This window comes from Odocoileus virginianus, chromosome 31 (genome assembly GCF_023699985.2).
Source record: "Odocoileus virginianus isolate 20LAN1187 ecotype Illinois chromosome 31, Ovbor_1.2, whole genome shotgun sequence".
NCBI lineage: Eukaryota > Metazoa > Chordata > Mammalia > Artiodactyla > Cervidae > Odocoileus > Odocoileus virginianus.
The window spans coordinates 27,332,354-27,347,509 of record NC_069704.1 but is presented as its reverse complement, the minus strand read 5'-3'; the positions used below and the strand labels follow the sequence as shown (position 1 = coordinate 27,347,509).

The 15,156-nt window shown below is 40.9% G+C and overlaps 1 protein-coding gene across 2 annotated transcripts in view; it reads right to left on the bottom strand.

Annotated features, from left to right (window-relative positions):
* Window positions 1–12,524: 12,524 nt before the first annotated feature.
* The window catches only part of FAM240B (family with sequence similarity 240 member B), a 144,792-nt gene continuing 142,160 nt past the window's right edge, over window positions 12,525–15,156 (bottom strand). For both annotated transcript variants that reach the window (XM_070459473.1, XM_070459472.1), the window contains exon 4: window positions 12,525–13,236. In XM_070459473.1, coding sequence (XP_070315574.1) covers window positions 13,143–13,236 — 94 coding nt within the window. In that variant the 3' untranslated portion in view covers window positions 12,525–13,142. The remainder of the gene's footprint in view (window positions 13,237–15,156) is intronic.

The window sequence follows — 15,156 nt, the reverse complement described above, 5'->3', positions numbered from 1 at the left end:
GCATAACAATGTGAAAGTGTTTAATGCTAATAAATTATATGCTTAAATTGGTTAAAATGGTAAATTTTGTGTTATGTATATTTTACCACAATATAAAAGGGGATATGGTGTTGGGATGCTTCCATTGCAGACAGAGAAAACAGCAGGTACCAATGTTTTGTGGGAAGAGAGAGCATGGATGAAAGGAAAACCAGCAGGGCTGGTTTGTCGAGATTTGGAGGATGTTTTATGGCCTGAGATGAGGCCCGGGTCACAGGCAGAAAAAAGGCCATAGAAAATCTGGCTATTGATATTTGTCCTGAGATCAGTGGGAGATTTTTGTTGAGCCTTTGTCAGGACAGCAACAGAAATATGTCTTAAAAAATTACCATGGACCAGGATGGAGAGTGGGTAGAAGGACAGTGGATGTGGCTGACCAGTTGGGAAGTGTCAGGGTTCTTCAGAAGAGAGATGAAAGTTGCTTGAACTAGGATGTTGAGGCTGAGGTGGAGAGAAGTGGATATTAATAAATCTGAGAAATGTCAGAGGGCCAATGACTGAACTTGTTGAAAGGTTGCTTTGTGGGGTGAGGGGAGAAATCAATCAAGAAAGATCTCCATGTTTCTGGATGGATGGTGGTGCCAGTGCCTAGGGTAAGAACCTCAGATAGAGGAGTTTGGAGGGGTGATCATAATTCTTGTTTTGGACTTGTTGAGTTTATGAGTCTCAGGAAGTTTGTGGCTGCCAGTGCAGGGAGCCTGCACGTGGGGCATTGGTGCAGGGTCAACTGAGGCTCACACTGATTTCTGGGAGAGTTTCTGGTGATACTACCTGGTTCCCAACATGACTTGTTCTCTGAGGCATGTTTGTCTTGGGACATGTGAACCCATGACCACTCCCAAGAGAAAAAACAGATATAACATAAAAAACCATAAAAAAAGATATAATATCCAGTCTGCTCCACTTGGCAGCAGACACAAATAACTTTTTCTTCTGAAAGGCTGCTCTGTGACAGAATCTTGACTAAACCATACATGGTGTGGGTGGTAGATAAAATAGGATTAGGTGTATATAACTAGGAAAGCATGTCTTCAACTCTAGTCTTTTAGACCCATGGATTACCAGTCTTAAGAGTGCTTCTGAAACATCAAGCATAAAAGGCAGATACTGTATGCTAATTCACTGAAGCTAAATGCCATGTTCAGTCACAGTCCTTGAGTCCCTGGAATAGCTGCCTTTTCATTTAATGGTTTTGGAAAATAAAAAACATAGACATTTGAGATCCACCCAAGGCAGAGGTAGCATCATATTTTTGAGCTTCTCTCCTCACTGCTTTAAGCTTCTCTGTAATGCCTACCACCATCCCAGTCCCATCTGAGGTAATCTCGTTCTTTATTCATGTCCCACCAGTGAAAGCATGTAAAGGCTTCAAGTGAACAATAAAATGTCAAGAAAACACTATTTTAAAAGGTTCTAGCTTGTATAAAGACCAAATTCTGGGGTAAGTTCAAAAATGTATGGCTCTGGAATTGGCTAGTCATAGTCAATTTTAAAGTGGATACAAGCATGACATAAACCTGCAGATTTGATGGTAAATATATATTGAGGGAAACTTGTTAATCTGCAAAGGTCAACCTAGATGACCTTTGAAGTATCCTCAAGAAAATACAGTGCAAATGTGAATAAGGCTACATGTAAACAAATATTACAAGTACGTCTAAGGAAAGCATTCCATTATGAAAATAGAAGGGTAATAGTATATCCGGAGTGAAAGAAAAAGGGTCAAAAAATGAGAACGTAGGGCAGTTTGTCACTGTTCTGATTCCATAGTCACCAAGCACCATTATCTTGTTAATTTGGCCCTGAATGTTAGCTTTGGTCTGCAAGTGGAAGAAGGCGCCAAGAAGTTGGTACAATGATTTGAATCACCTAGTAAAAACATTCAAATTGCATATTTAAAATATTCTAGTTGCAAAATGCTATATTGTTATTGAAATTTATATCACCTCTTTGATAAGTTAGGTTGATGCTAGTCTGTTTCATAGCCTCCAAACTGCTTTGGTCCCTCTCAGGAACACACAATCTGTGTGGTAGTCAGATGCTTTAGACTTGACAGTAAATAGTGTGTGTGTGTTGGGGAGGGGGGTGGTGGCGCGGGTGTGCACAGTCATGTTGGACTCTTTGTGACCCCATGGACTGTAACCCGCCAGGCCCATCTGTCTGTGGGATTTCCCAGGCAAGAATACTGGAGTGGGTTGCCATTCCCTGCTGAAGGGGATCTTCCTGACCAGGGATCAAACCCATGTCTCCTGCATCTCCTGTACTGGTAGGTGGATTCTTTACCACTGAGCCATCTGGAAAGCCCCTGCCAGTAAACAGTATTTTGGTTTAAACAAAACATTTGGTCTATTTAAAGTTCCATTGCCTATCAGGACTGGTTTAAATATTCTCTTATGTATGGCTTTTAGACAAAAGCTCAGTCTTTGGAATGTCACCATCCTGTTTTTCCCCTTGGTGTCCCAGAGTACGAAGCTTGTTCCTTATAATAGAGTTTGCCTGATCTTTGTCCCTGGGAAGGAGACTAAATCCTAGGAATTTCCTGAATAATAAGAGTATTTTTGTTATTCATGAGCATCTGGGATCACACCAGAGTTTCTTCTAACAAGATAACTCAGAATGGAGATTGGTTACCAGAAAGATGAACCATGTAATTAGAGGATTGAGGTTTTGAGCCAGTATGATCTCCTGGGAGGAGAGAGAAGCTGGAGATTAGGTTCAGTCACGTGGCCAATGACTCCACCAATCGTGGCTACACAATAAAATTCCAATAAAATCTCTGGTCACTGAAGCTTGGTTAAGCTTCCTGGCTGGTGAACACATTAATGTCCGAGGAAGGTGATGCACCCTGATCCCATGGGGAAGGGCATGGAAACTTTGTGTTCATAACAGTTTCAGATGTCACCCTATGTATCTCTTTTTTTGTCTCAACTGATTTGAATTCTTTTTAATAAAATTGTATTTATAAGGATAGTACTTTCTTAAGTTCTGTGAGTCATTCAAGTGAATTGTTAAAACTAAGGGGAGTCATGGGGCCTCCTGGACTTGTAACCATTCGGTCAGAAAAATAAGTGACCTGGGAATCCCTGAACTTGTGGCTGGCATCTCAAAGGGGGATGGTCTTGTTGGGGACCTGTGAAGTCTGATGCTAACTCTAGGAGTTTGCATCAGAATTGAATTGCATTGCCAAGCACAAAGGCTGTGCTCATGGCAGCAGAAGAAATATATCTGCTCTGTCCTGGTGTCCTTGGGATTTCTGCTGGGGCACATCCCCCAAGTAAGTCTATAAACCTGTGATTAGCTTCCATATCTGTCAACACCAAAATCTATACACTTAACCTCTTGACTCTACTAATAACAACTTTGTATTTGAGTCTTGGTCACAGTCTTAGCAAGCAATGCTTGAAAGCTAGACTTGCAGGTTTCTGTTCACTATGTTATTCACTCTCTCAATCACTATCCCAGCCAAGAGAGTTGCCCATTAATAGTTGACTGCTAATTACTAAATATTTATTTTAAAATACTGTGAATTTAATCCCAGGAAGAGTCTTGGAAGAAAAGTATCATCAGGTCACACTTGGTAAAAAGTTAAGTTCAGTTCAGTTCATTTCAGTCGCTCAGTCATGTCCAACTCTGTGCGACCCCATGAACTGCAGCACACCAGGCTTCCCTGTCCATCACCAACTCCCAGAGTTTACTTCAAACTCATGTCCATTGAGTCAGTGATGCCATCCAACCATCTCATCCTCTGTCATCCCCTTCTCCTCCTGCCCTCAATCTTTCCCAGCATCAGGGTCTTTTCAAATGAGTCAGCTCTTTGCATCAGGTGGCCAAAGTACTGGAGTTTCAGCTTCAACATCAGTCCTTCCAATGAACACCCAGGACTGGTCTCCTTTAGGATGGACTGGTTAGATCTCCTTGCAGTCCAAGGGACTCTCAAGAGTCTTCTCCAACACCACAGTTCAAAAGCATCAATTCTTCTGTGCTCAGCTTTCTTTAAAAAGTTAGCCCCAGTTAAACACTCTTTTTCTTTTAACCAAGTTTTAACACCCAAATTTTATCATTTGGCATTGTCCTACCACTCATAAGACCTTACAAGGAAAAGATAAAGCATGATAATTCAAGTGGTATCTCCTGGGACTCCTTCTTGTCCAGTCATCCTCACAGGGTCCCTGCTCTGTGCTACATTTGGGGGCAGTTAGTTTACCCGTGTGCTTTTGTTGGCAGGTAGACTAAACAAGAATGATATCAGATTTGTGTTGTTTCACCCTATGTTCAATGTATGTCAGACTAGGACAGCAGAAAATAGAGAACTAGAAAAAGAATACCTAGTAAATACCAACCAAGGAAAACTAGGGTAGCAATATTAATATTACAATAAGTCTAAAGTCTGTGATTTCTTTGTTGCACATTTCCAAACCACTGAGCAGCCCCATTATTCAATCTTCTGTACTCATCTAGAGGATGAATTCTTGCATTCTGTTTTTCAACTAGTCTTATAAGAAAGCTTAAGTTTCTTCTTGGTTGTGATCTGGACATGCTCCTAGTGCAAGGTCGACAAGAAAAGTTCAACTTTGACCTGACTTTGAGGCATCACCATTGATTCTGAGGTCTTGCACCAAGACTAATTCCTCTGAGACCTGGCTCTGTTTTCAGTCATGTTTATGACCAAATCTTCAGAGTCAGACTTGTGTTTCAAATTAACTTCTGGGAGGAGAAGGCGCACTTGTTGGTTGACCAGGAAACAGAGATGGATCAACATGAAGTTTCCTCGACCGACTAGTGCAGGGATCCGGGGAGTGCTGTGGGGCTTCACTCAGCTGGACCCTCCAGGAGACACCAGGTGCTGGTGAGGAAATGGATACTGCAAAAAAGTGCTAAGTATTTGGTCTTAAAAAGTTCAGCCTACTCTGCCTCCCTCTCTTATTTAAGCTAGAGAAAGAGGTGAAAAAGAGTAATTACAGAGGGACAAATAGTCAAGGAAACAAGGAAGGAAGGGCAAGAATCAGTGTTTAAAATGCTGATCTTTAATCAAAACCTCAGTGAGGTACCATTACACGCCAGTCAGAATGGCTGCTATCCAAAAGTCTACAAGCAATAAATGCTGAAGAGGGTGTGGAGAAAAGGGAACCCTCTTACACTGTTGGTGGGAATGAAAACTAGTACAGCCACTATGGAAGACAGTGTGGAGATTCCTTAAAAAACTGGAAATAGAACTGCCATATGACCCAGCAATCCCACTCCTGGGCATACACACCTTGGAAACCAGATCTGAAAGAGACACGTGCACCCCAATGTTCATCGCAGCACTGTTTATAATAGCCAGGACATGGAAGCAACCTAGATGGCCATCAGCAGACGAATGGATAAGGAAGCTGTGGTACATATATACCATGGAATATTACTCAGCCTTTAAAAAGAATTCATTTGAATCAGTTCTAATGAGATGGATGAAACTGGAGCCCATTATACAGAGTGAAGTAAGCCAGAAAGATAAAGAACATTACAGTATACTAATGCATATATATGGAATTTAAAAAGATGGTAATGATAACACTATATGCAAAACAGAAAAAGAGACACAGATGTACAGAACAGACTTTTAGACTCTGTGGGAGAAGGCGAGGGTGGGATGTTCAGAGAGAACAGCATTGAAACAAGTATACTATCAAGGGTGAAACAGATCAATAGCCCAGGTTGGATGCATGAGATGGGTGCTCAGGGCTGGTGCACTGGGAAGACCCAGAGGGATGGGATAGAGAGGGAGGCGGGAGGGGGGATCGGGATGGAGAACACATGTAAATCCATGGCTGATTCATGTCAATGTATGGCAAAAACCACTACAATATTGTAAAGTAATTAGCCTCCAATGAATAAAAATAAATGGAAAAATAAATAAATAAGATAAAAACAAACAAAAATAAATAAATAAAATAAAGCAAAATGCTGATCTTTGGAGGACATTTGATCAGTCTCCAGGACTGGGCTTCCCTGCTCTCGCAGCTCACTCACCTTCCTGTCTTGTGGGAGCTTCTGAGGAAAAGCTCTATGAGGGAAATTTCCTCAGTATACTGTCAACTTTTATCTTAACCATGGGTATAAGCTACTATTTTAATTTTTAATACAGTTGACATTTGAATAATGTGGGGGATATGGTCCAGACTCCCTGCAGTTGAAAATCCACTTATAACTTTACATTTGGCCCTCTATATCTGTGATTATGCATGTAGGGATTCAACCAACTCTAGGTCATGTGCTACAATACACATTTATTGAAAAAAATCCGAGTATAAGTGGGTCTGTACAGTTCAAACCTGTGTTGTTCAAGAATCAGCTGTACACTGAAATAAATGTACCCCTGCCAACACCTATTTAGTGCTCTGAAGTGACCAGGACTTTTCATAGACAAGGATCAGATCAGAATAATAGGGATCTCCTCTCCTGGTTTTACACTGGGGAAGGGTCCCAAACCTCCACTGTTCCAACATCACAGACACTGTTCTAACATATCTATGTACCATCTGTCTTGTTATTTGTTTAATATTTTTTTAAATGTGCTCAATTTCTTTTACTTAAATAAATATATATAAACATTTATAAATCTCACCCAGTTTTTTTTTTTAACTAATATATACAAATACCTATGGTCTTCTCATGTGGCTCAGTGGTAAAAAAAAAATCTAACACAGAAGATGCAGGAGATGTACCAGCACCATTTATTTTTAAAAAAAAGAAAAAAGCTACCCTTCCTCTCAGGTGGCTCAGTGGTAAAGAACCCTTCTGCCAATGCAGGAAATGTGGGTTCAATCCCTGGGTTGGGAAGATCCTCTTGAGTAGGAAATGACAACTGACTCCAGCATTCTTCACTAGAAAATTCCGTGGACAGAGGAACCTGGCGGGTTACAGTCCTTGGGATCACAAAGAGCCAGACATGACTGAATGCCTGAACTGAGTGACTGAGCATGTACGCATGCACATAAATACTTATACACATCTATGAAGCATTTTTTTTAATGTGAAAACTTTATTTATTTATTTATTTTCCATTTATTTTTATTAGTTGGAGGCTAATTACTTTACATCATTACAGTAGTTTTTGTCATACATTGAAATGAATTAGCCATGGATTTACATGTATTCCCCATCCCAGTCCCCCCTCCCTATGAAGCATTTTTAAAAGCCTTTTACCATCACTTGTCTGACTATCACATAGCAGGAGATATTGGTTGTGAGAAAAGACTGGAAACACTCATTACCAGTTGGGATCAGGTGAAGGAGTCCTCTTTCATGCAGGGCTTCTCGGGAGTTATACCACCTCCCTGAGGATGGGCGGACTTTTAAGGAGCCAGCCTGTATTTATTGCACTAGAGTGACACCCTGGGCGTCAAGGAAGTATCTGAAGACAAGAGAATGTCCCTTGTGGGAGGAACTATAACATATTTTGGTATCAACCCCAAATAAACAATGTTTAAACAATTGGCCTCATTCCTAATGTACCCTCTCCTGTCACGTCAAGGTACCCTGTTCGTCATGGTCTTCCTCTGGGGAAGGCCTTGCTCCTCACCTGCACTTCAACTGTGCTTCAGTGCTCATGGTGTTTTGTGGGGAGGTGGCCCAGCGTTACAAACAATCCTTTGATTTATCCGAAGGTCACTAAGCTCATCTTATCTGAACATGTAGGACAGTAAATCTTTTTAAGCAGTGTCCACTCCCCACTCCACTCCCATCCCCCATGTCTCCGGTAGCAAAGCCTTTATGTTCCATGTTGTCTACTGGCTGGACACATATTTCAGGTAGTCTGCACCAAAAAATAGTCAGTCTGAGAGCTTCGGCACTGATCTGGATGTTGAGAGCTCTTCACAATTTTACCACTTAATTGCTTTGTGAAAAGAGATAATTTCTGCCTTCATTTCTTCTATCACTGATACTAAATTGTTTGTCCAAAGACAAGAAGACCTTTTATAGCTACTTGTCAATCATAAGTGAAGCTGTGGTTTAAATTCAGTAAAGCCTTTTTTTTTTTTTTTCCCAGTAAAGTCTTTTTGAGTGGTGTTCATCCCTAATCTGGTGAAATTCAAGATTTTACCATATTCAGTTTATGTTTCATGTAATACATCACATGACACAGGGTAATTAAAGGAAATGTGCTAATTAATTTTGAAATAAAAAACTGTATGTTTAAAGGTGTTTGTTTTAAGTCAAAGCATAAGGCAAATTAGTCATGCTTTGGTCTCTATAGTTTATCACTTAGGACCACATTCTTATTTGTACTTTCACTCACCTTGAATGAAGTGGAGATCTCATAAAGGGTACACTTTCCAAATCAAATTATTTGGATAAACATAGTTTTAATAAAGACAATCCCTAGCATCTGTGGAGTGCATTTTCCACACCGCTGCCAGGATTGTTTTATCAGTCACTAAGACAAGTTCTTAGCAAGTTACTGCCCTGCTCAAAAACCTTTGATGAGTCTCCATTGCCATTGGAGACTCATCAACTTTGGAGACTCATCAGCTCCTTAGCCAGCATTTTAAGGGCCTCCTCATTTAACCCCAAGGCATCTCTCCAGCTAAAATCTCAGCTCATTCCTCAGGAATGCTGTTCCCCATCCTTGAAGGCCTGATCTCAACCTCTCTGTGAGACCTCCATGCTTCTTTCAAGCTGGATCCTTATGCCTTTCTTGTGGCCTTACCATGTTGATTCAGTTTCCATCCCTCTATCCTGAAATAAAGTTGACATATTATATGTATTTAAGATATACAACATAATGATTTGATACACATATATTTTGTGAAATGATTACCACAGCCAAGCTAATTAACATTTCCATCATCTCAGTTACCTTATTTTGTATCTGTATGTATGCTTGGAGAAGACTCTTGAGAGTTCCTTGGACTGCAAGGAGATCCAACCAGTCCATCCTAAAGGAGATCAGTCCTGGGATGGTCATTGGAAGGACTGATGCTGAAGCTGAAACTCCAATACTTTGGCCACCTCATGCGAAGAGCTGACTTACTGGAAAAGACCCTGATGCTGGGAGGGATTGGGGGCAGGAGGAGAAGGGGACGACAGAGGATGAGATGGCTGGATGGCATCACCGACTCGATGGACATGAGTTTGAGTAAACTCCGGGAGTTGGTGACGGACAGGGAGGCCTGGCGTGCTGCGATTCGTGGGGTCGCAAAGAGTCGGACACAACTGAGCAACTGAACTGAGCTGAACTGATGTATGCTGAGAACAATTAAAGTCTACTCTTTTAGCAAATTTCAGATACACAATACACATTATTCACCACAGTGGTGGCCAGGGGCTGGAGCCTGGAGGAAATGGAAAGATGGTACAAAGTTTCAGCTGTTCCGGATGACCAAGTTTTAGAGACCTAGGGTACACCTTGCTGACTGGTTCAGTTTTGTATGTCTCTCTCCACTCAATCCTGTGCCCTCGGGAGAAGCCATTCCCAAGTCTGGCTAAGCATCAGAATCTCCTGAGTCGTTCAAATGAAAATGCAATAATTCCTGAGCGCCATACTAGACCAACAAAATTAGGATCTCTAATTAGGGGGTGGAGTCCAGGGATCCATAAACTTTAATAAAAGTTTTCTAGATGATTCTGACTGAGGCAGAAGGTAGATGCATTCCCCAGTGTGAGCAATTGGAGTTCATTCCCTGTGGACAGGAACTCCAAAATATCAATAGCAGGACAATCTAGAGAGGAGGCTGGGCCTGCCAAGATAAAAGATAAGAGACCACGTATTTCTCATTCTCAAAGTCAGGAAGATCTTCCGACTAGGAAACTCCTTGGAAGTAAAAAGGGGAGTGATGCCAAGCTACCTGTAGTCCTCTTCCCTGGAATCCATCTTGGCTGAGAGATGTGTGTGCACACACAGAAGCATCCTGAGATATGTCAAATGCAGACTCAGAACCAGTGTGCAGAATAACTGGCCAAAGGGAACCTGGAAGAAATGACTCATATAAATGACAAACTATCACAAGGGCATGACTCTCTCTTTGAGTCTACCTATGTGTCTATCTACACGTACTGGACTCTTTTTTTCTCTCCCTGATGAGGAACAGAGTACATCATGAGAAACGCTGGGCACAAGCTGGAATCAAGATTGCCAGGAGAAATATCAATAACCTCAGATATGCAGATGACACCACCCTTATGGCAGAAAGTGAAGGGGAACTAAAAAGCCTCTTGATGAAAGTAAAAGAGGAGAGTGAAAAAGGTGGCTTAAAGCTCAACATTCAGAAAACTAAGATCATGGTGTCTGGTCCCATCACTTCATGGGAAATAGATGGGGAAACAGTGGAAACAGTGTCAGACTTTATTTTTGGGGCTCCAAATTCACTGCAGATGGTGACTGCAGCCATGAAATTAAAAGACACTTACTCCTTGGAAGGACAGTTATGACCAACCTAGATAGCCCACTGGGAAGACCCAGAGGGATCGGGTGGAGAGGGAGGTGGGAGGGGGGACTGGGATGGGGAATACATGTAAATCCATGGCTAATTCATTTCAATGTATAACAAAAACTACTGTAATGATGTAAAGTAATCAGCCTCCAACTAATAAAAAAAAAAGAAAAGAAAAGAAATTAAAAAGCAGAGACATTACTTTGCCAACAAAGGTCCGTCTAGTCAAAGCTATGGTTTTACCAGTAGTCATGTATGGATGTGAGAGTTGGACTATAAAGAAAGCTGAGCACTGAAGAATTGATGCTTTTGAACTGTGGTGTTGGAGGAGACTCTTAAGAGTCCCTTGGACTGCAAGGAGATCCAACCAGTCCATCCTAAAGGAGATCAGTCCTGGGTGTTCATTGGAAGGACTGATGCTGAAGCTGAAACTCCAATACTTTGGCCACCCCATGCGAAGACTTGACTCACTGGAAAAGACCCTGATGCTGGGAGGGATTGAAGGCAGGAGGAGAAGGGGATGACAGAGGATGAGGTGGCTGGATGGCATCACCGACTCAATGGGCATGGGTTTTAGTGAACACCAGGAGTTGGTGATGCACAGGGAGGACTGGCGTGCTGTGATTCATGGGGTCGCAAAGAGTCGGACACGACTGAGCAACTGAACTGAACTTAAAAACTGTAATAAAATCATATCAGCATGTATATTTATGCACCTCTATAAAATTAGACACACATATATATGTATACACAAAATTTGAAAAAATTAAAAATGCAAATCTAATCTGTTCATTTCACTACCTGTCAAGGGCTTCCTAATTCCCTGTGGATCAATACAGAATCTTTAGCTTGGGTTCCCGAGGTCCCTGCTCACATCTCCACCCTCCTATAAAATAGTTGCCCACTTCATCCTGTGTTATAGACACACATTTCCCGGTTCATCACTTCCCAGGTCCCTCAGTCCTCCTCTACCCTGCAGTCCTGCTGCTCCTTTTAGTTCTTCTTCCATGCTGTTTCTTTTCTTCTGCATGACTCTTACTCATTTTTATAGGCCTCAGCTTAAACATCAGTGTCTCAAGGGGCTTTCTCTGACCCTCCAAAGTGGTTAGGGATTCTGATATTTATTCCCCTGGCTCTCTGTCCTTACTAAATTTTCATTTTATTATTAGCCTCTTTCCCCAAACTTTGCTCAAATTTTCCCAGCTGTAATTTACTGCTTATTAGTTGTATCTGGGCTTCCCTGATAGCTCAGTCGGTAAAGAATCTGCCTGCAAGGCAGGAGATACTGGGTTGGGAAGATCCGCTGGAGAAGGGATAGGCTACCCACTCCAGTGTTCTTGGGCTTCCCTTGTGGCTCAGCTGGTAAAGAATCCGCCTGCAATGTGGGAGACCTCGGTTCAATCCCCGGGTTGGGAAGATCCCCTTGAGAAGAGAAAGGCGACCCACTCCAGTACTCTGGCCTAGAGAATTACATGGCCTGTACAGTCCATGGGGCCACAGTGTCAGACACAACTGAGCGACTTTTACTTCACTTAGTTGTATCTGAATTGGATAAGAGCCTATAGCAAGGATTTGAGCATTGTACTCTGGATCTCATAACTGAGGGATTGTGGAATCACCTCTCTAGCCCTCTTGCCACCCTGTGACCCCCTTAGCCATAGAATCTCTTTTAGTTCTACAGTGGCAGAAGTTTATGCCACCCCATAGCATCTGTGAGTGCTGGGATACCCTCCCCAACACTGTGCGTGTCATTCTCTGGGTCCCTCTGGCCATCTGGGCTCTTTGGCTGGCTGGGGCTTTTCACACTGCTCTTGTCCGCAGTGAGGAATCCCTGGGTAGAGGACTGGAGGAGCCCTAGTTCCTGTGACTGACAGAATCCCTCCTGATCTGTGACCATGATCATGTCTGGGCCCAAGAGGAGGCTTCTGTGAAAGTGACTTTAAATTCCAAAATGTGTCTAAAGGCAGCTGGAGCTGACACTAGCTAGAGCATCAGAGAACTAACCATGACAGGCATGAGGGAGTTAACACAGGACACACACCACTGAGGACACAACAACCAAGTTTATTAACATTATCCTGCTTTCACTGCATGCTTCTACTTAAAAGTTTATAAAAATTTGTATGAGGAGAAAATAATTTAGTTCAGTTCATTTTCAAACCATAATGTTAAAAATTATTCTTTTTATAAGAATAATTTATTTAGCCTTCTTTCTATTAGTAGTAGCATTTCTGTCTTCATTTAAAAAAGGGGGGTGGGGACAGGGAAAAAAGATTATATGACTCTGTTTTTCCAGAATACTTAGGGAAGCCAGGTTCCCAAACAGTAATTGCCCCTGGTAAGCTTGAATAAAATATTCAGATTTCAAAATGAGAAGAAAATATGGAAATAAATTACATTACGTGGATCTTTGAAACTTGGAAGTGCTAATTCCAAGAGATTTTTATATTAGATACCCCAAGCTTCGTATCCCATTGGCGGTCATCCTGTCCTCTGTGACAGGGAGGATTGAGATGGATAAAGAGTCCCATTAGCACTAGGGGAGGTTTCACATGTAAATCCCTTCACAAATGGGAGAGCAAATAAAGAGCGTCCTGCTGAGTAAGTCAACATAACTTGGGTGTTAGTTTTTCTCCTAGAAAAGTGCCCTTGCTGGTTTGTTATCTTTGAAGTGGATGAAGCAGGAAGCTCTCAGCCCACAGTGTTTGCCTGCTTTTCCTTCCCATCAGGATTGTCCAACATCCTCAGCCTCTTCTCCAGTCTCTGCTTCCATTCTTCTCTGAGCCTGAGGAGAAGAAACAATATTCATGGTTATTGCATTTGTTTCCACATCTACTGGTCCAATGAAGTTTATTTTCTTCTGAAGAATATTTTTAAGAGAAACAAATGGTTTTTTACAAATTAATAAAGAAAATAATTAATAAGAGTAGTGAACAGTCTATGAATGTGTAGTTTTCTCCAAAATTTACTCCTTCCAAAATCCATATGTGGATTCAGTGTAATATCAATCAAAATCCCAGCAGGACTTTTCTGTAGCTATCAACAAGCTGATTCTAAATTTTATATGCAAAGGCAAAAGAAGTTGATTAGCAAAACAATTTTAAAGTAGAAGAAAGCTGGAGGATATATACTATGTGACTTATGAGGCTTAAGATAAAGCTACCATCATCAAGACAGTGTAGCATCAGGGAAGGAACAAATGGATCATAGAACACAATATAGAGTATAGATATAAATACACAGACAATTGATTTTTGATCAGGGACAAAGACAACTCAGTGGAAGAAGAATGTGTGAGTGCTGAGTCACTCAGTTATGTTCATCTCTTTTTGACCCTGTGGACGGTAGCTCACCAGGCTCCTCTGTCCATGGGATTTTCCCAGCAATAATACTGGAGTGGGTTGTCATTTCCTCCTCCAAGGGATCTTCCCAACCCAAGGATCAAACTCACATCTCCTGCATTGGCAGGCAGGTTCTTTACCACTGAGCCACCTGGCACGAAGGATAGTTTTAAAAAAAAATGGTACTGGAACATTACACATCCATATTAAAAACAACATGACCCTTGACCCACACTCCACATCTCATACAAAATTAACTAAAAATGGACGATAGACTTGAAGGTAAGTAAGACTAAAGCTTCAACAACAAAGTCAAAAAATAATATCTTAATGATCTTGGGATCAGGAAAAAATTCTTGTATAGAACACAAAAAAGCATGTTTCATAAAAGAAGAGAAAATTTGGGACTTAATCAAAATTAAAATATTTACTCTGTGAAAGATACTGTGAAGAGAATAAAAGACAAGCCATTAACAATATTTGCACTTAACATGTCTGATAAGGACTTGTTTCTAGACAATATAATATTTCAAACTCAATAATAAGAAAATAATATAACAGATAAAATATTTGAACAGCCATTTTTCTAAAGAAGTTATATGAGTGGCAAATAAACCCATAAGATATGCTCAACATAATTAGGATGAGTGGCAAATAAACAGATAAAAGATGCTCAATATAATTAGGAAAATACAAATTAAAACCACGATGAGGTATCACTCACTTGACAGAAAGACCAAAACAAAAACAAAGCCAACTCTATCTCTCCCCACCTCCCCTGGCAAAACTAAAATTCAACCTTCACCCACCAAACCAAAAAAACTTTCACAAAAAAACTCACACCAAGCATTAGTCAAGATTCTGAGTAATTGGAATTTTCTTACATTGTTATTAAAATGCAAAATGATGCAGTCAGTTTGTAAAACGATTTCTTACACAGTTAACCGTATGTTAACCATATAACACAGTAATCTAAATCCTGAGAGTTTACTCAAGACAAATAGAAATTAATGTTCACATAAAAATATGTATGTGAATGCTTATAGCACTTTATTTATAGTCACCAAAACCTGGAAATAACCTAAGTGTACTTCAGTGGGGGAGTGGATCACCAAGTTATGATACATTCCTACCATAGAAAAGTATTCATCAATGAGAAGGAATGGATACACACAATTGATACACACAAGAAGAAGAAATCCCAAATACATTGTGCTAAATGAAAAGAACCAGACATAAAAGACTACATACTGTATAATTCATTAATGACATTCTGGAAAAGGCAAAACTATAGTGAAGTAGAATAGATCAGTGGTTGCTATGGACTGGAAATTGGCACAGAGGTTGACCCAAAGCAGAAGCAT